General features: G+C 49.9%; 2 protein-coding genes across 3 annotated transcripts in view; one reads left to right on the top strand and one right to left on the bottom strand.

Annotated features, from left to right (window-relative positions):
• The first annotated feature begins 3526 nt into the window (after window positions 1–3526).
• Window positions 3527–4825, top strand: LOC105999964 (sperm motility kinase X-like). The gene has a single exon (XM_013035134.1). The coding sequence runs from the start codon at window positions 3527–3529 to the stop codon at window positions 4823–4825; it is 1299 nt and encodes a 432-aa protein (XP_012890588.1).
• A 315-nt stretch (window positions 4826–5140) lies between these two features.
• The window catches only part of Eepd1 (endonuclease/exonuclease/phosphatase family domain containing 1), an 82235-nt gene continuing 64590 nt past the window's right edge, over window positions 5141–22785 (bottom strand). Inside the window, exons 4-9 of one of the 2 annotated variants that reach the window (XM_013035135.1) lie at window positions 19850–19960; window positions 18434–18568; window positions 15584–15716; window positions 12516–12710; window positions 8964–9630; window positions 5141–5228 (exon numbers count right to left, since the gene is read on the bottom strand). In XM_013035135.1, coding sequence (XP_012890589.1) covers window positions 9431–9630; window positions 12516–12710; window positions 15584–15716; window positions 18434–18568; window positions 19850–19960 — 774 coding nt within the window. In that variant the 3' untranslated portion in view covers window positions 5141–5228; window positions 8964–9430. The remainder of the gene's footprint in view (window positions 5229–8963; window positions 9631–12515; window positions 12711–15583; window positions 15717–18433; window positions 18569–19849; window positions 19961–22785) is intronic. The other variant, XM_013035136.1, reaches the window with a different exon arrangement.

The raw sequence follows: 22785 nt of genomic DNA, 5'->3' as shown, positions 1-22785 counted from the left end.
CAGTTCTGGCTTGGAGCTGGGGCCCAGGTTACACTTCTGTGCAAGCGGCGCCTGCCTGCATCTCAGCTCTTAACAGTTTAAAGGCTGTTTCCTCTGTTTGGTTGTTTCCTCTGTGTGAGATCAGAAGCCTGCTGGCTTCTTACTGACAAAAGTCCCAGATGGCAGACCCTCATTTAGGGCAGTTGCACGTACAGCTGGGGCCAAAGAGCAAGTCAGGCTCACCACAGAGCCACACCCCCTGGACCAGTGGGTCCTGAAATAAGAGGGTAATGATGTATGGACCCAGCCTAGCAGAGTAGACCTCTTGGCAGGTTCCAATGGGAGCATGAGAACTAACAAAACACTACATCATCAGAAGGACTAGGAAGGCAACACCTCCAGACGGATGAGGTACTCACTCTTTGGGCCTCCTGCCCTGCTTCTAACCTGCAGGGGCCTGGTCCTGGACTGTTACCAGAAAAACATCGGAGCTGAGTTGGAGGGGCAGGAGGTAGTCAGCAAGGGTGCCATCTGTGCCTCTGAGCTCTGCTACATCTCTACCCCTCCCACCCCCTCATCCAGGCCCCTAAAGAGAAGGAAGACTACAATCCATCCCACTAAACCCAGCAGCAGAGAAAGCAATGTCCCAACTCCTGAAGAGAAAAATCACTTTTGGAGGGTTTGGAGAAAAATCACATGGATATTTGCTCAGCCTCATAAAGTAAGCAGCTATGACGAGAGACGACGAAGCCCAGGCAGATTTTTGTCAAGTGATTACAGCCATGAAGTACTGTCATCAAAGCGGCATTGCTCATAGGGACCTAAGGGATCATGTCGAAATGGGCGTGGTGCTTGCTTTGACATCCCATATGGCAGTATATACTTCTGGGTCCCCAAGGAGTTTCTGCAGGAGCACTACTATGGTATGGTAACAGGCCAGTTCCCATTCAGAGGGAGCACCTGGAGCAGGTTCCAAGGCCAGGCATGCAAGGGCTGCTTCATGTTCAGAAGACAACTGTCAGAAGACAGTGAAAACCTGCTGGCCTTCCTCCTCAGTATAAACCTGAGCACAGGCCCTTGCTGAGGCAGGTACCCAACATCTGTGACGGATATACCCAGAGTGTATCGCAAGCTCAAACATGACAGAATCTAGGTGATGGCTTTTTGAGGGTAGACATCAGAAGTAGTCCAGCAAACACTGATGGGCCGAAGGTTCGATCCAACTCTGGGCAATGTTAAGGCTGACCCCATCAACAAAGTGAGGTGCCCAATTCCTTGTCCCTCACCCTCAGGGGCCTGAACCTCCACTGGTATGAAAAAACAAAGACAAAAACCATCTTGTGGACCAGGCATCCTGTGGGATGCCTGTCCACTGCATGAGGGGCAGAAGGAATGAGCCAAAAGCATCATCTTCATCTCTATGCTCTGCCTCCTCTCTGTCCCCTGCACCCAGGTCCCTGAGGAAGAGGAGAGCAAGTCACCTCCCCAGGAGCCAGCAGCAGAGAAACCTCTAGTCAAGCCAGTGTTTTGGCCAATGTCCCAATCCTTGACCACATCAGGGTTTGGAGAAGCACGAAGAGAAGGATTGTCACATGCCTAAGAGGCCCCAGCTGCTGCTTTCTTCCTTTCTCAAAGAACACATGTCTCAGAGCCCATCCGGGACAGGAAAGAACAGCACTCAACTCTGCAGAGCATGCAGTTGAGCACAGAGCTGGGCTCTGGGTTTTATCTCTATGATTTGATGAGTCCTTTTCTCCTGCTCAGCCCTTGTCTGTGGTTTCCAGAGCCACATCACCTCCAGTGAGTCACCCATTCCCTGCCGCCTGTTTTTTCCCACTGAGGACCCTGCTCCAGATTGAAGAGCTGTAGACTGCCAGGACCCTGACAAGGCCAGGCTACATCCTGCTACCAGGTCACCCAGTGCCTGGAGTCTGTCCTCACTCAGCTCAGAGTCTGCACCTGCATGGGAGCTGGGTCAAATCAGCCCTGCCCTTGGTATGGTCTAAGCTGCATTTTAGGTCACTGGCCTGACAGTTATTTGTCAGTTAACGGACTGCCTTCCTGAGCATTCTGAGATCCCTCCTATGCCTTTGGGAGACCTGGAGGACCCCAGAGGGTGGCAGTCATGTGTCCTTGGATTCAGTGTCCTCATCTTCAAGACACTGGCTGCCTCCTGCTTTGCCTTCCCCAAAGGGGCTCTTGAGTCCTGGGTAAGAAAGCACATTAGAGAGAGAGAAGTGAAATGGCATTAGAGGGCCTGCTTCACATGGGTGAGGCTCTGGTTTCATCCCAGTACCATAAACAACCCTCACTACAAGCCTTTGGGGATTACAAAAGCCTGTGATATTCTGGTTGTTTCCCTGAGTGGAGAGGACTCAGCTAGAGAACATCGCTGGCTCAACCTGACTCGACAATGACCCAGCCTAACTCCTCAACCAGAAAAGCCTTCGATGTCCAACAGACATGCCTTCACGGGGTTATGTAGTTCCTTTCACACACATGTTTTGATCTTCACCAAATGTGTCCCTGGGTTACATCTTCATCATTTTCAGCCCTCTATCCACCATCCTCTTCAGAAAAGCAGGGCTCTAATCCACTCTAACCCCCAAGGGCAGGAATGGTGCTCAGCCCCCGAAGGAGCCCAGGTGTGTGGCACTTGTCTGTGAGCCTCGCAGCTGTGAGGGTTGACTTGCTCTCCAGTGTTTGTCTCCCAGGGTGCTTGGACACGGTGTGGCTGTCCTGGACCCAGCCTCCATGTGCCACGAGTGACCCCAGCAGGGCCCAGCCTGAGAGCACACAAGGGCCCAGAGTGACCTTCCACCATGCTGAGCACCCTGGCAGAGAAAGAGGTGAGACCATGAAGTGATCACCAAGGGTTGTTCAGGAGGAAATGTGCCAGATTCCAGGACCAGAAGCTCTGAGATGGGCTGAGCAGAGGTCAAATGCCTGGGCTGGGGTGTGTCTGGCCCTCCGTGGAATTGTACACAGCACCTGGTGACCTTCTTACCACCTAGATGTACTAGGATACTGAGCTATCTGGAAAAGAATCTGCTCTAAGGACAAAGGATTGGTGTTCTGAATAAGCCTCGGGAGGAAAGCCCATGAGACTCTTTATATCCTATTGACTGCCCAAAAGATGAAGACTAAACAGATGCAAGTGTGACTCCATTTTGGGCAAACCCCTAACACTGGGCAAAGAAAGCTAAGGGGCTGTGTCTAGGTCCTGAGTTTTGAGCCCCATTGGCTACACACCCATGAAAGGATCTTTCGGTGCCCTGTGGACAAGGCCTAGTCTTGGATCCCTTTATTGCCTCGTTCTTACAGAAGCCACAGTGAGGGAACAACAAGCAGTAGGAATAGCAGCAGCCTGCGCTGGAATTTTTCCCATCATTTCAGGGAGATCTTCGTTAGTGATCTTTGGATTCCCATTGCTAGATTATTTGCTGTGTCTGTGGATTTGGTGGCTTGGGAGTTGACTTTCTTATTCCCCTCTCCCTTCTCCCCCCTCTTTTTTTTTTTTAGTTCATCTGTAGCACTGCTCCCTAGGATGGTGAGTGAGGGTTGTGAGGAGATAGCAGTACAAGACCTCAGTAGGAGCTCTTCAGATGAGGAGCTCCTCGGGGCTCAGTACCGGGTCCTGAGGACCATAGGTCAGGGGAGTTTTGGCCATGTCAAATTGGCCAAACATCTCCTCACAGATGCCCTGGTGGCCGTGAAAGTCTTAGAGAAGAGGGACAACCCCTTCATTACCAGTGAGGTGGATATCATGAAGTCTGTGGACCATCCAAATGTGGTCAAGCTATTTCATGTCATGGAAACAGAAGAGCGAGTATACTTGGTGATGGAGTACCCGGGTGGGGGTGATCTACTGAGGCATGTCTTGCAAGTACTCAAGCTGCAGGAGGAGGAGGCCCGGCCCGTGTTCAGGCAGATCGTGAGTGCCATGCACTACTGCCACGAGAGTGGCATTGCCCACAGGGACCTCAAACTAGAGAACGTCTTGTTGGACACAAGGGGCACCGTGAAGGTGTGCGACTTTGGGCTCGGCACGAGGGTCATGCTGGGGGAGGAGCTGGACAAGGCGTGTGGCACGTTACCCTTCTGGGCGCCCGAGCTGTTCCAGCAGCAAAGTTATGATGGCCATAAAGTGGACGTGTGGAGCCTGGGCGTGCTGCTGTATTGCATGGTGGTGGGCTATCTCCCGTTTAGAGCCGGGACATGGGGGAAGCTGCAGAAGCAGGTCCTGAGTGGCAGGTGCCGGATTCCACCCCACATCTCCCCAGAGCTGCAAAACCTCCTCACTCAGTTACTTACGGTTGACCCTGAGCGGAGGCCCACACTAGAGCAAGTGCTGGGCCACCGCTGGCTCAGACAGATGGAGCCAGCATCCCCACAGCCCAGTAGGACACCCCCAGAACAGCCAGATGCAAGCATTATCAGGGTTATGACATACCTGGGGTACAACCCAGAGGAGGTCCGGGATGCCCTGTTAGGCAGAACTTTTAATGCTGCCATGGGCACTTACCTGATCCTGCTGCAGCAGCGGGACCAGGAGGACTGGGGTCGCAGCTGCCATGGGAGGCACCCGCTTCCTGGGCCTCCGCCTTGCCCCTCACCTGTAGATCCATCCTTCTCCATTGTTCTCCCAAAGACAGTAAGCGCTCCTGCGTGTCACCCCGCCACCTTCCTGCCCGCTAAGCACGAGAGGCTGGAGGGCAGCAGGAAATACATCAAATCTGCATCTGCCCCCTCTATCTCCGGTGTCCCTTTCACAAGGGGCGCCAAGAGGGAGATGGAGCCAGCAGCAGTGGAACCCTCCCTCCCCTCCGGTCAAGCCCGTGTTTGACTACAGCCCCAACCGGGGACCACAGCCCGGGGCTGGAGGAACATGAAGAGGAGGACCGTCAAATGCCTAAGACAACTCTGCTGCCGCCGCCATCCATTTGCCAAGAACCGATCTGCCCAGCCAGCCAGTCCCGGAAGAGGAGAGGACAGAAACCACGGTCTGGGGCCCTCGTAGGTGGACATGGAGCTGGGCTCTGTGCTTTATTTGCCTATGATTTAATGAAGTCCTTTTTACCTGTGGTTACCAGTGGGGAAGAGTAGGAGGGAGTGGGAGGGGAGTCTACGGGGGCAGAGTTTGAGATGGGAGGGCTCATGACTCCCATGTTGTGGGTCCAGAGTCACTTGTTATCACTGTGTGAAGTTCAGACCTGAGTTTCATCCTCACCTCTCTTCCTGCAGCTGACCTGTAGAAGGAGAGAAGCAGTCAACCCCATGGCGCTGGCCCTGAATGCCTCTTACGCTGCCCAAAGCCTGCCTGGAGTCCAGGGTCTCTTCACTCCCATCTGGTACAGACAGACTGCTTTTCTGGGACCTTGGAGAGGGTTTCTAATAAAGTTTGTTTTGTTTCTCAACAAACTTAAAATAAACTATTGGTCCAAGAGTTGATCACAGGCAAAATGGTCTGGGTCTTTTGTTCTTATCAATATTCCTTCCCACTCATATGAGATCTCCTCTACCTCCTCCTCATTCTAATCCTTTGTCCTGTCATTGGTTTCTGGAAGTGATATTATATTTGCCCGTTTTCCCATATTTTTTTTTCTGTTGGTTGTGGGGCTTGAACTCTCAGGGTTTGGGTGCTGTCCCTGAGCTCTTTTGCTCAAGGTTAGCACTCTTCCACATACAGCCACAGCTCCACTTCCAGTTTTTGAGTGGTTAACTGGAAATGTGAATCTCACAGGGACTTCCTCAGATCTCAACCTCCTGAAAAGTAAGGATTACATGCTTGGGCCACCAATGCCTTGCTTCCCATATTTATTTCTGTGTTGGTTTTTAGTCATTTGCAGACTAATTGGAGATCTCAGATCCTGAAAGATACTCCTGATGGATTATTCTCTGCATCCTCACAGAATTCATTAAGTTTGTGAGCCACTTCACACCACTGGTTTGGGGCATATCTCATCTCTGCAAAACAACTGAAATATTTGCCTACAATAGGATACGACTGGTGATTATCTCTACATCCTCAGTTTCTTAGACACTGGAAGCTACCGTTTCATATCGTACTGTAGGGATCAGAACTAAGCTATGAAAGACAACAGGGTGATGGACTTGGGGTAAGGAAGATGGCAGGATGGAGCAGGAGTTGATGGGTGCAGATACAGAATGTGCTCAGTGGAGGTAGTACAGTTGCAAGGGTGGGGGTGATATCAGGAGTTAGATGAGAGTTCTAGGGTAAGGGAAAGGTAAGGTTTGTAAGAGCAGTTAGGAAAAAAGGAAAAGGGGGGCTGGGAAGGTGGCTTAGTGGTAGAGCGCTTGCCTTGCATGCATGAGGACCTGGGTTCGATTCCTCAGCACCACATAAGCAAAAAGAAAGCCGGAAGTGGCGCTGTGGCTCAAGTGGTAGAGCACTAGCCTTGAGCTGAAGAGCTGAGGGACAGTGTCCAGGCCCAGAGTTCAGGCCCCACAACCGGACCCCCCCGAAAAAAATAAAAAAGGAAAAGGGAAAGTAATCATTTACAATAAAGCAACAAAACAAACCCCACAAAACCAACTCAAATCACCAAGGCAGTAATGAAAACTAAGGCCTCAGCAGTCCATTTTCTGTCCTTGTTGAGGGTGTAGTTCGTTGTCAAGTACTAAGCTCTCTCCAAAATTGGACCCTCAGGTCCAACGTCAGGTCCACTGCAGGTTTTTCTGTTTGTGTGTGTGTAATCTTTTTTTTTGGGGGGGGTCCGGTCGTGGGGCCTGAACTCTGGGCCTGGGCGCTGTCCCTCAGCTCTTCAGCTCAAGGCTAGCACTCTACCACTTGAGCCACAGCGCCACTTCCGGCTTCTTTTCTTTTTGCTTATGTGGTGCTGAGGAATCGAACCCAGAGCCTCAGGCATGCAAGGCAAGCACTCTACCACTGAGCCACTTCCTAGCCCCATGTGTAATCTTGTACTGGAGGTGGAGCCCACTTTCTTGAGGCCCCTGGTCATATGGTGCTGTATGTCCTGAAAGCATCTGGGCATAAGGTAAAATGCAGGATGTCTCTAATGATGCAGCCAGGAGAAACCACCCTTGCTGGCTTCTTTCCAAGCAGTGCCAGGCCCTGTGATCCTCCCTGGCCGTGACCTCTACCACAGGCTGGAATACCTTCCTGAATTCACTCACTGGGGCCTGTTTGGGCAGCATGGCAGGTGCCCTGGACTGCAGCAGGTTATAACCATGCTCAGTCATGTTTGCCACAGAGACCCACTAAGTCTGTGAGGAGCAGACAACTGGGCCTGGGGTATTTCAGAAATGTCAGGAGACCCTGCCCCAAGCAGCCTGGGTGGGAGTCACTCACCCACTCTTCTCTGGCACCCTCTGCTGTAGGGGCTGTTCTGTCTCATTTTGTCTCAGGAAATTTACATTGCATCAACACAGGCAAATTTTATTGGAAAATAATCTTAGATCAAGGTGAGTGTGTGGAGGTCCCCAAGTCATTCATTCCACCAAAAACCCAACCTGGTAGCAGCCTTGGTGGGTGTGTCTACCTCTCCTTCATTCCTGAGGCAGCATAGACTGTGCATAGGGGACCACCTGGCAGACTACAGCTGAAAAGCCAGGTGTTGGGATTCCGCCTACCACTATGCATGGGAGGAGAACTGGGTTAGAACCAGAGAAACTCAAGCAGAAGATGATACTGGTTATCCCCTGAAAAGGGCCATCCTCTATGGAGGGTTACTCTTCCTTCTCCCAGTCACCCCAGAGCAACTGGGGAGCCACCCCCAGCAGGTGGCTTGGAGGGTACCCTGATGCCCCCTGTAGTCACTTCATAAAGAATTGAGGCTGGTGCCGGAAGCACTGCCAATGATGGCTATGAGCCACTAACCACACACAGGGAACCCCACATTATCTCAGATTGTTCTAGAACGAAGGAAGGGGTTGCTACCCCCATGACGCCCCGTGGTAGGAAGGACTGGGAGAAGGCACCTGGCCAGCACCTGGGGCCTGTGGGAGCTTCCTCAGCCTCTCACCCCTTTCCAACAACTCTCCCTCTCTAGGTACTCCCCTTGGCACCTCCCAGAAACCTCTTCACAGTGAGGCACCTCCGTGAATGACCTGAAAGGACTGGAAGAAAAGCAAAAGGAAAGTATGAGGAAGAAGGGGAGGAAATGAAAATGGTGTGCTGGGAATGGAGGAGAATGGCTGGGGAGAAGGGCCAGGCTGCAGAAACAATCCAGAAGAGATCAGTTTCATGAAAGAGAACATTATTCAGCCAGGAAAATGAGCTGTGGGGTCACAGAGACACAGAGGAATTTCTAGCATGTGTTCCTAATGGAAGAAGTCGGAAGACCATTATATGATGCTAATGATAGGTCTCTGAAAAAGGTAAAGCTGGGAGAGAACCAAGGTTGCTTGGAGTTGGGGGAAGGAGGCTAAACTTCCTTTCTGCCGAGGGCTGTTGGGATATTTGGCACATCCTTCTGGGGCCATTCAGAGCGATCAACACAGGCCAGGGGCAGCCAAGAAGAGTCATACAAGAAGAAGAACACAAGTGTCCGTTCTACCATGTACCAAACCACGTTGAAAGCCTCAGACTCATGGCCTGGGTGTTCCCCAACCTGACAAAAGCATCTGGAGATGGCACATAGACACATTTATGTGAGATCACATAAATAGTCCTTCTTCTGTATGATTCAAGCAATAAAAATAGGACATCAAATCTGTGTATGTTCAGTGGGGACACAACTTGTTTTGGTTGTTGTTTTTTTTTTCTCTGAATTCTGGGTTGGGAATCTGCTGGGAAAGCCGTGGGCAGGTTGGAGGGAGTGTCCTACCCCAAGAACCCAGAAGCACCAATGGTGCTGCAGGGAGAAAGGGGGTGGAAAGGGCAGAATGAGCTCATGGGTGCCAGGCTTGGGGATGGGGGTGTCATTGGCAGGAATGGGAAGGCATGAGGCAGCGAGGGGGGGATGGGGGGAGGTCAGATCTGACAATGGTGGAGAACCTACCACACCCACATGCAGCCAGGCAGGTGAACAGGTTTATTCTTTCTCAAAACAAAGCTAAAAAAAAAATATCACCAGTTGAAGTTTTGGAAAGAGTGCTCATCACACTTGTAGCTCTCTCAAGCAGCCTGGGGACCAGAATAAAATGGGAGCTCAGGCAGTCCAGGCCATCTCCCCATCTCTCTATCTCCCCCAACCCTGCCTCTGTTTTCAGGTCCCATGCAGACAGCAGCCACCTAGACCCACCATGCTGATCAGACCGTCCAGAGTCAAGACACACTGGTGCCCCTTGGGTTCTGCTTAGCCACATGGCACAGTTAGCACCCAGCGTGCTCCTCAAGTGCCCTGAAGTGTCCACAGTGGAGGGTGTGGGCCGAGGCCCTCCCAGATTAGAAGGCCCCAAACCTTCACCCAGAAAGGCTCGTTCCTGTTCTGGGTTCAGAGCCAGCTCTAACATGGATCTGCCTTTGTCATCGTTCATGCTTAATGCTGGCTTCTCCTCGCTCCAGGGTGACGGCGCTGCCATTCCGGGGGCCTTCCTTCTTGTTCCAGTCCTTCTCCATGTAAAACTCGGCCAGCACGGGGCAGTGCTCAGAAGCCACGCCTCCCCAGGACCAGTTGTCCGGAATCCAAGGGTTGGTGAGACCTTCCCTCACAACAGCCCAGTGACCTGAGGGAGAAGGAGAAGACCCTTAATGTCAGGGCTGGGGAGGGATGGGTGCAGGCCGGCAGGAGGGTCCAGTGCTGCTCACCCAGGGAGCTGACTTGTCTGTGCAAACTACGATCCTGCCAATTTGCTTTTCTCTGTAAGTGAAGGTTTCCCTACTTAGCCCCTGAGAGGACCCAGAGGCCAGGCCACATGCCCACCCAATGAAGCAGTGACCTGGCCTCCTCCTCCTCCCGCACCACTACAAATCTGACCAGCAAAATGTTTTCTTTTTTTTTAATCTTATTTTTATGTACTTATATTTTGTAGTGATAAGGGTCAAATTTGGGGCCTCATATATACTTAAAAAAAAAAAAAACCCTCAACAGCCGGACACCAGAGGCTCACATCTGTAATCCAAGCTACTTGGGAGAATGACATTGGAGGATTGAGGCTCAAAGCCAACACAAGCAGAACCGTCTGTGAGCCTATTTCCAATAAACCAGCAAAAAGCTGAAAGTGAAGGTGTGGCTCAAATGGTAGAGCACAAGCCTGGAGTGTAAACGAAAAGTCAAGCAAGAGTTCAAGATCTGGTTCAAGCCTCAAAACTGGAACAAAAAGATTATGAAAGCACTCTACCATTGAGCTACCTTCTCAGCCCTTAATGAGTATCTCAACAAAGGGTCTCAGGATGTTTTCCAGGTAAAGGACCTATTTCACCAAGCCACACAGGAGCACCTCAAAGAGGGGGAAAAAAGGCAGGCTCCCAGAGGGTGATGGGAATAAATGTATTTTAAAACTAAAGATCTATAAATAAATGAATCAGAAACTACATTTGAAAACAAATCCTTGCCAGAAAAACCCCAAAACAATCATTAATCAGTTACAAGGCACTGTGTTGGTCCCCAACTGAAGGTAAGCCAAGTGAAGGTTGGCATTTGATCTCTAGAAGTTGGGCAAGGCAGGTGCAGATGCCAACATGGTGATGGAGGATTCCTCCCTGTACCTCAGCTTCACAATTTAAGAGGGGGCAGATGACAACACAGCTCAGCTTCTCTATCTCTGTTCCTCAGGCAGGGGGTACCCACAGCGCCCCAGGAGCCCAGCTGACTGCAGGCCGGAATTTGCAAGCCAGCATCTTGCCAACTTTGTGACTGGTATGTCCTCTGAGGCTCCAGCTAGAAGCCAGCACACACAGAGAGGAACTTGCTGGGACTGGGCACACAGTTCAGACTGGAAACACTAAGTCCTGAGGACCATGGCTCTGTTTGCAGGGTCTCTTTCACAACATCACCTGGGAAATTGCTGTTTTATTTCTTTATTAAATGTCTCTCTGAAGTTTTCATGGGAATCTATTAGAATTTTGTAATGATGACAGGCAGGGATTAGGACACCATTATTCTTATCCGTTGATCTAGCATCTGTGTGTCAATCTATACTCTATTTTCTATCTATAATCGATTGTCTATCATCTATCTATCAGCTAAGTATCTATGTGTCTATAATCTATTATTTAGCTTTCATTTTTGTATCTATTATCTATCCTCTCAACCCCCATATGAAGGTTTAAACTCTTGCTAGGCAAGAGTTGTACCACCTGAGCCAGGCCCCCATCCCTTTTTGCTCTTGTTATCATTTGAACAGCTTGTGAACTTTTGAACATTTGAACTTTTGCCCAGGCCAGCCTAGATCACCATCCATCCTCTTATTTATGCTTCTTGCATATCTGGGATGAAAGTCATGTACTACCACATCCAGATTGCCATTGGTGGTTATGGAACCTCATGAAGTTTTTGCCCAGATGATCTCAACTTCCCAAGTAGCTAGGATTACAGGCTTGAGCCACCAAGTTTAGTAGGTCTTGTATTTTTCCCAGAATTGGCCTCAGATTACAATTTTCCCACCTACAGCCTCCTAGGTAGCTAAGACATCAGGCATATATCACTGAGCCTGGTCTAGAATCCCAGTGGTTGTGTCTTATCAAAAGTCTTTAGTGTTTGCCTGAGGATGTATGTAGCTCAGTAGCAGGGTGCTTGCCTAGCATGCATAATGAGGTCCTGGGTTTCCATCTATAGCAGCGCGTGCATGTACACACACACACACACACACACACACACACACACACACAGAAGCATGCATGCACTCATGTACCCTACTGTTCTTCAATGTTGCAGATCAGCTGTCTTCTGAGTCAGTAGGTTACAGTGCGGGGCTGAGATTAGCCCCCACTTTGTGTGGGGTCCTCCTATCAGGATGTGGTATGTATCTTAGATTTAAGTTCCCTCACTTGAGGAGGTGGGGCCTAGTTAAAAGAGAACAAGTTCTCACTTGTCCTCAAAAAAGATATTAGGGCTCTGGCCTCTTCCCCCTTCTACCTCTCAGTCAACCCCTTGATCTGCTTCCTGGCTATCTTGAGATGAGCAACTTTTGTCCATCACGTACTTCTACCATGATGCATTGCTCACCTAAAAGCAGCCAGATCAAGTGAAACCTTTCTTCTTTGTAAGTTCGTGGTCTCAATCCTGTTACAGTGTGGGGAAACTGACTAGCACTCTGTGTGATGTCTCTTTACCCTGACAGTGTGCTCTACAAGACTGTACCTGGACAGTGAAAAACATCTGCAGAATGCCTATTATGTGCCTTTCAGCTCTTCTCTGATGATCTATAATAAGGCTGGCATGAAATAGACCTGATTTGCTACATTATAGGCCATAGGTGTTTTGTAATTTTTATCAACTCCACCACACACTCTCAGAAGTGTCTTTGATCAGATGATAATTATATGGCCATTACCTAAGAACAGTCCCATAAATGCCCACATAGAGGTAAGAAAATCCCCATGAGTTCGGTCAGGAGTGCCGGCTCCATGGCCAGCCAAAGGAAGCAGGGGCAGAAGACTTCTGCCTTACCTGTGAAGACCTTCTTCAAGCCTCTGCTGACCCAGATGTTGTCTAGAGCCTTGGAGCCCTGGGGATTCTTGGTGCTGATGTTGGTGAAGGTGTGTGAGGGGATCAAGTGATGGAACTTCTCTCTCCGCAGAACATCATGATCAGCGCTATCTGGTCCTTGGCCAAAATCCCCTAAAAGAATGACATCTTTTTCTCCTGGAAGTGGAAGGAAGAAAATGAGGTTATTATTAAAGTGTGTTTAGTCAAGCTGACCTTGACCCCAGGGAGTGGATCTGCATGTGCAATCACTGTGTGTTGGACAATCTGCATGTAGGATGCACACCCACCATATTTGGGTCTGAATTCTACCATGCCAGGGTCTCTGGTGTCTTTTCTGTCTGGGTCCTAGAACCCAGGAACCCTGGTTCTTTTTTTTATGGCAGCTCCAAGAGAAACTAGAAACAGGGACAAAATAAAGTGCGAGTACTCTTTGCACTGCCTTACACTAACCCTGTATATCTCAAGAAATAGTCACTTTGTCTTATATGGGAACTAGTTCTGTTTTCTAGATTGTCAATTGCTTAGTCTATGACCAAAATGAATCATGCATACGCTTTTTTTTTATTATCTTCAAACGGTTGTATAAGGAGCCTGTCCATTAATGGGTACAAAGTATTTTGATCAGCTATCCTTTAATCTTTTAGCATAATATAATCCGACAAAAGTTCCCTAGAGTGACTCCAAGAAATATTCACTATACTTGCTACAGTTTCATTTCTTACATTATGTTCACTTTGACTTGTTTCTGGCAATACTGGATTTGAACACAGGGTCTTTGCTTACTAGGCAAGCCGAGCAATACACCTGCACCTCCCCAGCCCTTTGTCACGGGTTGTCGGGTTGTTTTTGAGATTGGATCTTGCTTCCTGCCCAGGCATGTACTGGTTTGTTCGTGATCTGTCTGTTCTAGGTTCCCCATCATAGCTGGGATAACAGGCATGCGCTACCACACCCAGAAATTGCTCAAGAAGGGGTCATGGTGAGCCTCCCAATCTCAGCCTCTGAAACCAGAGGATGAATTACCAGCTCCGCGCTTATTTTGTTTTGCCTTTTTTTTAAAAAGAAGATTTTTTGTATTTATATAGCTGATATACAGAGGGGTTACAGTTACATGAATCAGGTACAATCAGTACAATTCTTTTTTGAACCATTTTCCCCCTTCTGTCACTCTCTCCCAGTCTTTCCCTCCCATCCCGACCCACAAGATATCCAGTTCATTTGCCACATAGTGTCTGGTGAGTATCACTGTTGTATTTGTTCATCTTTGTTCCACCTTCTATGTGCCCTTCCTGGCCCTCCCCAATACATACAAACTAACAAACAAGACAAAATGGAAAGAGAATGAAACAGCAACAATGACATCTAAAGAGTGTTTGTTTCCTTTTCTTGGAGTTCATTTCATAGAATATTATTTTGTCCATAACAATTGAGCCTTTGTCCACCGCTCTGATGCACAGCCTCCTTTGGCCGCTGTATGTGAATGACTAGGGTCCTATATAATTTATCACATCCCAGCTTTATTTATTTTAGTCATTCAGTGTGTTTACTTGTTTTGAGACAAAAACTTGCTGTGTAGCAAGAATGGCCCAGAGCTTACAATTTTCCTGCCTTAGCTTCCAGAGTATGGGAATTACAGGGATGCACTACCATGACATTTAAAAAAGACTTTAAGTATAGCCAATCAACTGTCATGTTCTTTAAGAGCAGGGATATTGCTGTCTCCTTTTCCCTCATTCCTCAGTTAATGAGTCCAGATCAACCAGGAGGAAGAGTAGCCACAGAAAGTCACAGATGGTGAGACAGAAGCCCATAGAAGAGCAGACTCAGCATGGCAGGGAACTCGGGAAAGGCTGGGCCCTGGCACCTCTTGGTTTGGTGGCCTTAAGCCAAGACAATGCATTCCATCCATGCTGGTGTACAGGTAGCTCAGTTCCTTCCCTGAGAGTCTCCAGATCGGATACGCTAACATTTGCTAAAAGACGGCAGAGGAAATGAACTTTTGGTGAATGTGTAAGAACTGAAGTGAGCACTGGCATGACGGACAAGTTTTCTCCTTGGAGTACTGCAGCGGTGGCACGGATGGTATGTATTCCCACGCAAGGTGAGCAGAGATTCTGAAGAACCATGGACCCCAGCGGAGAACCTTCCTGTCAAGAGAGCCCCTCCTGGGTGTCACCTGACCCCAGGGAGTCACAATCTACCAGGGAGGTTTGAAGGAAAGCAGTCCACAAAGTCACAAACGCATCACTACACCCACAGTCTTTTTCCTTGCCACAAACATGTCCAGATAGAAAGCCTAGAGGGAGAGACATGCAGCGTGCAGTGACACGAAATGTCACCAGAGGGCGCTTGTGGGCTGCAGATGGCATCCTCCTCCAGGGCCAGGAACACTGGGGACAGGACAGGAGTCACAGGCAGGCTAGATCACAGCCAACCCCCAAATCAGGTGAGCTGGCACCAACCTGGGGAGGTAGTGCCAGTTTCCCACAGGAAGATGAAGGCGGGAATAACAACCTATACCTGTCTGGCATTCAGGACCTGTCACCAAGCCCTCACTGCAAGTCCAGCACCGTGCTGACCACTTCCTGGATAGTATGTCCGGGAACCATTGTCACCTCTAGATGAATGTCCGAGCCTCCAGGCCAGGGATCCAGAGCCCCTCACCACAGGCCAGAGGGCAGCGGCTGCCGCTCAACAGTATTTACCTAGCCCTTGGGACAGGGCTTGTGCACAGATAGGCACTTGGTAAATAGGGGTTGAGTTAACGTGTAGGTAGACAAGAAGACTTCCTTAAAATTGAGGTTGAGGCCTGAAAAGCCACCAAGACAATACAACACCTTGGAAATCACAGAGAAGTTCTCAGAGACCAAGACAGGATCATGTGTGGGGTCCTCCAGGCTCCATGAGGTACAGAGGGTGTGACCGGTCCCCCATCCCCGTGACTGCTGACCCGTGGCCAGCCGAAGTGGCCTGAGACATGGATGGGAAGAAGAATCCGGTGTCTCCAGTCACAAAACACAACAGCCTACCTTTCAGGGTCTCCTGGAGGGTGTGGACACAGCTCGCCACCCGGGGGCTGTCGCTGTGGTTTTTGCTGGAATTCTCCCCGCCTGGGAGAGCCGCCAGGTGCAGGTTCACAAGGCTCAAGTCATGACTTCCCACCTGGGCATAAAGAAACAAAAGAAAAGGCTCAAATACCCCATTTCTGGATCCCTTTCTACCCACATATACCTAGCCCGGTGCTAACGCTAAACATCCCACCCCCACTGCTCCTCAGGACTTCAGAAGCATACTCCTCTCATTGGGTCAGGTTTTTGTTTGCTTCTTTATTGTCCTTGTAAACAATCAGGTGAGCCAATGCCAGAAGTGTAGCTACTACTCAGGAGGCTGAGATCTGAGAAAGGTCCAAGAGACTCTTCCCTCCAATCAACCAGCAAAAAAAAAAAAGGTAGAAGTGGAGCCATGGCTCAAGTGGTAAGAGTGCCATTCTTGAGCAAAAAAGCCACGTGAGAACTTGAGGTCTTGAGTTCAAACCCCAGTACTAGTACAAAAAGAAAAAGAAAAGAAAAGGACAAACAAAATTAAGAACTCTATGGGAGAAGGATGTGTTGCAATGGCTTTATCCACTGGTAGCCTGAAGGTCTCCAGCTCAGATGGACAGGAGCCATGACCCCTTTCTACCGGCCCCACATACATCCCATGGCTCTCCTCTGAGTCTTGAGCCTCTGGAGCCCACTCTGTCTAGAAGCTTGCTTTAAGCTGACTTCAGATGCATAAAACCCCCAGGCTTGCCCAGGAGGTCAGCAGGACGTACGCTGGGGCCTGCCTGTAGCTTGAGGGGGTGGGCACATGTAGATTGTGGTCTGCAGCCATGGATGGACAATGTGGTAGATCTTCTGAGCCATTTCAGCATCGCTCAGCTGCTCAGTTGGGCAATCTGCCCTTCTCTGTGTCATGGTAACAAAGATTAAACATTGCTAAGAAGGGAAGGAAAAGCCCTCAGGAGGGGAAGACATTCCTGTTTCGCTTGTGTTGGAGATTAGTATGGTCAGGACTGATAGCTTTCCAGTGGAGGTTGTGACCAGCAGAGAAACCACCTCAAAACTGTCCACACCTCTTGCATAGGTTAGCATGTGACCTGAAGTATGCAAGGCCCACTGACCTCCTGGACTGTTTCAGAGAATTCTGACCAATCATGACATTGTAGCATTTGCTCATGAGCTCACTGAAGCAGCTTGCCTTGCTGGGTATGGTGGTGCATGTCTGTAATCCCAGCACTCAGGAGACTAAGGCAGGAGGATGGTGGCATCTAGGCCAACCTTGGCTGCAGGGTGAGACAATCTTAAAAGCCCAAAAACAAAATAGGTGGATCATGGCTCAGACACATGCCAGGGCTGGAAGTTACCAGTGAAAAACAGGAAGGGGCCAGGATGGTATGAGAGGTTTTAAAGATGACCATGGCTACCAGGCACTGGTGGCTCACATCTGTAATCCTAGCTACTCAGGGGACTGAGATAGGATCATGGTTCAAACTCAGTCTGGGCAGGCTAGTCCAGGAGATTTTTTGGGGGGGTGGTCCAGTCGTGGGGCCTGAACTCTGGGCCTGGACACTGTCCCTCAGCTCTTCAGCTCAAGGCTAGTGCTCTACCACTTGAGCCACAGCGCCACTTCCGACTTTTTTCTTTTTGCTTATGTGATGCTGAGGAATCGAACCCAGGGCCTCATGCATGCAAGGCAAGTGCTCTACCACTGAGCCACCTTCCCAGCCCTCTAGGAGATTCTTATCTCCAATTAACCACCAGAAAACCAGAAATGATGCTGTAGTTCTAAGTGGTAGAGTACTAGCCTTGAGTGAAAGAGCTCAGGGACAGCACCTAGGCCCTGAGTTCAAGTTCCAGGACTGGCAAAAGGAAAAAAAAAAGATAGCAGCAGCTGAATCACTAGTCAATGCCACCAGTACACATGGCAGACAGAAACCCACCAGTGTGTAGGCAGGGCCTGAGAGGAGAAACAGATGCCACAGGTGCCCCATGCATGGGCACACACCCATCCTCGCTGGACAGCGCCAGGTGACAGGCAGGACCCGTGCCAGCCCTGCCTCCGGCCAGGATGAGCAATGCTGGGGTTCAGGCTCCATGGAATCACAAGGTCTCAAGGGACCACCTGTGAGCTAGGTGGGGTTTAAGGACTTGCTCGGCTGCTCCTGGTCTCAGGTGACACAGAGGGCAAGGGCATTTCTGACCCAGTGACAGGGTCAGAGCGCTTCGGGCCAGAGCTCCCTCTGGGTCCCCCTTCAGATTTGAGGGTCCCTCCATGGGCCCCTTCTCCTGGGAAGTAGCAGCATCTGAGAAAGGGCTCCTGGGAGCCACCCCTGCTGCCCCCAACCCAGCCATTTGTAATGCCAAGCTTCTATTACCAGTGCTGGGCAGGCTGAGGAGAGACTGGGGGCATTTTTGAAAAACAGTCTAGGCATCAGCGCAGAAACTCTGACTGGGGTGCTGTGTGCTGGGTTTGGGAACCAGTTATCCGATCTTCTGTCTCCTCCCTCATCCTTCTATTTACTTTCACTCATTCTTTCATTCACTGTTGCCTAAGTTGGCCTTTAACTCCTGAGTCAAGCAATCCTCCTGCCCCAGCTTCTTGGGCAGCTAAGACTACAGGTGTACATCTCCACACTTGGCTTCTCCTCCTCCTCCTCCTCCTCACTCAGAAGTCTAGTTTTCCTGCTGAGTCAAGGTCTGCCACTGTTGCCTTGGACAAGGTCACCTGCCAAGAAAGCTCCAGGAAGTGTGTCCGACCTGATCCAGAGAGAATAAAATAAAAACAAAACCCTAGTTCTATCTGCCCTGCTCCATCATGAGAAGGTGTGCACTGGGTACCTTGAACCTTGCAAGGTATGGGCTGGGGCCTGGGCACTTCCCGTGCCCATTGCTGGGTGAGTCGTCCTGTGAGGCGGCCTCTCTGAGCTCCACCCCGGCTGCAGCATCCCACAGGAATCCTGAGTACCCAGGCCCCTGTGGGAAGAAGAACACGGAGAACTCCAGTGATGTGGCATGGGGCAAGGGCAGGAGAGACCACAGCAGGGGGGCCGTAAAGGGACTGCTCAGCCAGGCATGCACATGGTCAGGATGGCTGGGCTCCTCCCTGTATGTGGGGAGAGCCTAGAGTGGGCTCCACTATCATCCCAGGCCACGAGGTAGCACTTTATCCCCCCATTTGCTCAGAGAAGTTAAGTAGCTTTCCTAAATCCCACCGTTTTGCTTGCCAATTTCTATTTAAGCATAGTGGCACCAGGAACCCAGTAAAACTCAAGATCCATATTTGCTGGATAAATGGCCAGGCATTGGGCCTGGCCAATGGTCCTCTGCACAGAGGCCGGAAGCTGGAGTTCTGAGTGGGACAGACAGCTTTGGGGGTGTTATGAACAGAGTACTAGGCTAATGCTGTTGGCCCTGCTAAGGCTATCAGCCTGCTCCGAATCTGTTTGTGCTGCTGCTTCTGCCCCTGAGGTATCCAGCCTGCACCTCAGCCAACACCCCCAGTCCCAGCTCCTACCTGCCCTGCTACTCATAATCCTAGCTACTCAGAAGGCTGAGATGATCCTAAGGATGGCAGTTCAAAGCCATCCTGGGCAGAAAAGTCAATTAGACTCCAGCTCCAAAATAATCAGCAAAAATCTACCTGAGAGGCCTGGCTCTAGCAAGTAAGCTGAGCAAGGGCAAGGCCTTGAGTTCAAACCCCAATACTGCAAAAAAAAAAGTTAAGTGGAATCATTATTTCTATGAGGACCAAGAGGGGTGAGCACCGGGCTAGTTATAAATTGATTGTACACGGGAGGTAGAGATGGGAGGCTACAGGTTTGAGGCTAGCCTGGGCAGAAAAACCAGTGAGAGTCCATGTCCACCAAGGACAGCCAATCATGGTGGACACTAGGAATCCTTCCTTCAGAAATTGAAAAGGGAGAGGGCACTGGTGGCTTGTGATTATAATCCTAAGCTATTCAGGAGACTGAGATCTGAGGATCATGTCTCCAAGCCAGTCTGGGCTGGAAAGTTCATGGATCTCTTATATGCAATTAACCACCAAATTAACCACCAAGGCTCCTCTAGCCTTGAGCAAAAACCTCAAGGATAGTGCTCAGGCCCTGAGTTCAAGCCCCGGGCTAGTACACACACACACACACACACACACACACACACACACACACACACACACACACACACACACAATCTCTTCATTGGGGGAAGTGTTAAATGAAATGCAAGGGCAGGTAGGCAGGGGTGGGAGGTAGGTACCTTCTGGAGCTGGCTGGAAGGCTTCTCAGAGACAACAGACCTCCAGCTTCCCCGGGGCCCTTTCCACCTACGGATGGCAGGCAGGGTCGGCTGGTTTAGCTCAGTGCAGAACTGCAAAGAGAGACAGAGAGAACAAGTCAGCATGTGCACGTCCCGGTACAGAACAGCCATGGAAGTCAGACATTGTCACTCAATCACACACTATCCAAGACTTGTTGAACTTGATCTTTGTGTTCTCAACAAATCAGGGCTTGCAAATGAAAGTTAACAAAGAAAAAACAAAACAAGGAACAATCCATATGACTAAAGTAACATCACAAATAGTCATCTATGAAATTACAGGTTCTCTGTCTTATTCCTGGAAATCACTGTCTGTCTTGTTCATAGAGATGGATTTTCTCAGTGTTCTTATCCATGTTCTGGCAGCCAGAGACTCCAAGGCACCCAAGTGTCTGAGCCAGTGTTAAATCCAAAGGAGAAAAAGTTAACTGAGTGCATGGGGTTGCCTCTTCTCCAAACAATGTCTAGAACAGGCAAAATGTGACACCGTAGCTTGGCCCAGAGGCCCGTCATGGGTCACCATGGTGATGTTGTGGACACATGCCCCTGTGTATGAATGGGATATGTGTGACTCTGCTTAGGCTTGTCCCAGAGTGTGCCCAGGAGCTATGAAAGGTATGCCACTGAGGCCAGCTAAAATTGCACAAAGGAGGATGACTCCCCCCCCCACACACAGATTAGCCCTTTACTGTTTGCCTCAAGGCTGGTCCTCTCAAGTCCCTGGGGTTGTCTGATAGGAGAAGCCCCAATGTCTGTACTGCCCCTCTTTGATGGCAGACATGCTCCTGGTCCTCTCTTGGCATGCCCCACAAGCAGGGGACCCATCCCACTCTCCTCACATACCCCACAGATGGGGTGTGTAGCCTCCAGGCTGTAATTAGCACTAGGCTTTCTTGACCAAACCTTCCTTGGTTACTATGTCAACTTACATCTCTCGAGTGGATTCTAAAATCTAGTTGTTCATCAGATTTCTCTCCTGAGGTAATTCTGCTTGGTTGATGCTTTAGGTGGGGCTGGTTTTGCTTTGCTTCATTTGTATTTTTGAAGTGGGGTTTCACTGCATAGCTCGCGCAGGCTGGCTCTAGAACTTGAGACCTTCCTGCTCTAGGCTTTCCGGAATTAGAGGTATGCATCTCTCAGAGAGATAGATAGATAGATAGATAGAGAGAGAGAGAGAGAGAGAGAGAGAGAGAGTATACTGGTCTTACAGGGCTTATACTCAGGGCTTGGGTGTTGTCTCTGAGTTTTTCTGTTCAAGGATGGTGCTGTACCACTTTGGCCACAGCTTTACGTCTGGCTTTTTGGTGGTCAATTGGAGATAAGAGTCTCAAGGATGTTCTTGCCCAGACTGGCTTCAAACCATAATCCTATTTCAGCCTCCTGAGTAGCTACGGTTACAGGCATGACAACCCATCTTCTCTCACCTCATCACTGGTATGGTGTCTGCCTGACACTTGATCCACCTCCATCTGCCTACTAGGTACCATGGGTCCTTCTGAGCACTGCCCTTTGTTTCTTCTAGTGTGGTCTGGAGACTGGGAGCATTGTCTTTACCTGAGAACTTGTCAGAAATTCCCTGGCCTCATCCTAGACCTGCTGGACCAGTAACTCCAGGCAAGGCCCAGCAATCCATGTTCTGACAAGCCTTCCGTGCATGCCAAGGTTTGAGAAGCCCAGTAGCTGCCCAGTTTATCTCTCTGCCTCTGTCCTGGAGGCTGGTAGTGCTGAGAACAGTCTATGACTGGAGGTCAGGGGCAGAGGAGACCAGGCTCTGAAAGTCTAGTCTTGACTCCCACATTGCTCACTCGGTAGGAAGGAAGCTGGGGTTAAATGCTGGGATTCTTGGAGTGAGTGAGAGCAGGCATGGGGAGGGGAAGGAAAGGGAGAGCATTCACAGTGAGTTCCCAGTGCCTGAACTCCAGCAGGTGCCTGAGCCACCTCTATAAATCCCTGCCTGGCACAGAGCACAAGGCCCACTGACTAGTGAGTGTGAAAAGCCAAGGGGAAGCCGGGCACTATGATTCATGCCTGTAATCCTAGCTACTCAGGAGACTGAGATCAGAGGATTGCAGTTCAAAGCCAGCCTGGGCAGGAAAGCCAGTGAGATTCTTATCTCCAGTTAACCACAAAAAGCCAGATGTGGATCTGTGGCTCAAGTGGTAGAGTCTTGATAAAAGCTAAAGGAGAGCACCCAGGCCCTCACTTCAAGCCCCACTACCAGAGCACATGCACTTACAGGTGTACACTCACATGCATGTGTTTGTGTGTGTGCACGCGTGCATACACACACACACATACACACACACACACACAACAGGACTAGTCTTTACATCCATAACACGGAGGATTCCATCTTGGGGGCTGCTATCTCATTGGGATATGGAGCTGTGGTTCATGTGGTTGACTACTAGTCTTATGCATAAAATAAAAAAGGTAAAGAACAACGCCCAGGCCCTGAGTTCAAGCCTCAGGACCAGCACAAAAGTAACAATCACAACAAAAACAAAACAAAATGTTATTATGTACCTCAATGTCAATGTGACTTTTTCCAAAATGGTAATCTCTGTACTGTCCCTTTGGTCATCAGATTCAACACTGAATCCTCTTTCCATGCTGTGGGGTACAGAGATGCCCCCAACGGTGTTTATTCCTGGTGGGGAGGAGGGCTGCACCCGAGAGGGGCTGTCTCAGCAGAGCTCTGGTGAGGGGAAGCTGGGATTATACTGGGAGGAAGTGGCACCTTCCTGATATTCTCTGCTTCCTGGTTGTCATGAGGGAGTGAGCTCCTCCACCAGGCACCCCTACCATGGCATTCTGCCTTGCCACTGGCCCAAAGACAACATGATCATGCACTGAAGCCTCTGAGGCTGAGCCAA

This window comes from Dipodomys ordii, unplaced genomic scaffold (assembly GCF_000151885.1).
Source record: "Dipodomys ordii isolate 6190 unplaced genomic scaffold, Dord_2.0 Scaffold205, whole genome shotgun sequence".
Lineage (NCBI taxonomy): Eukaryota > Metazoa > Chordata > Mammalia > Rodentia > Heteromyidae > Dipodomys > Dipodomys ordii.
This window is presented reverse-complemented; position numbering and strand designations above follow the sequence as displayed.

Excerpts from the sequence above, each read along its gene's own strand:
- LOC105999964 (XM_013035134.1), top strand. The coding sequence starts at position 3,527 with ATGGTGAGTGAGGGTTGTGAGGAGATAGCAGTACAAGACCTCAGTAGG.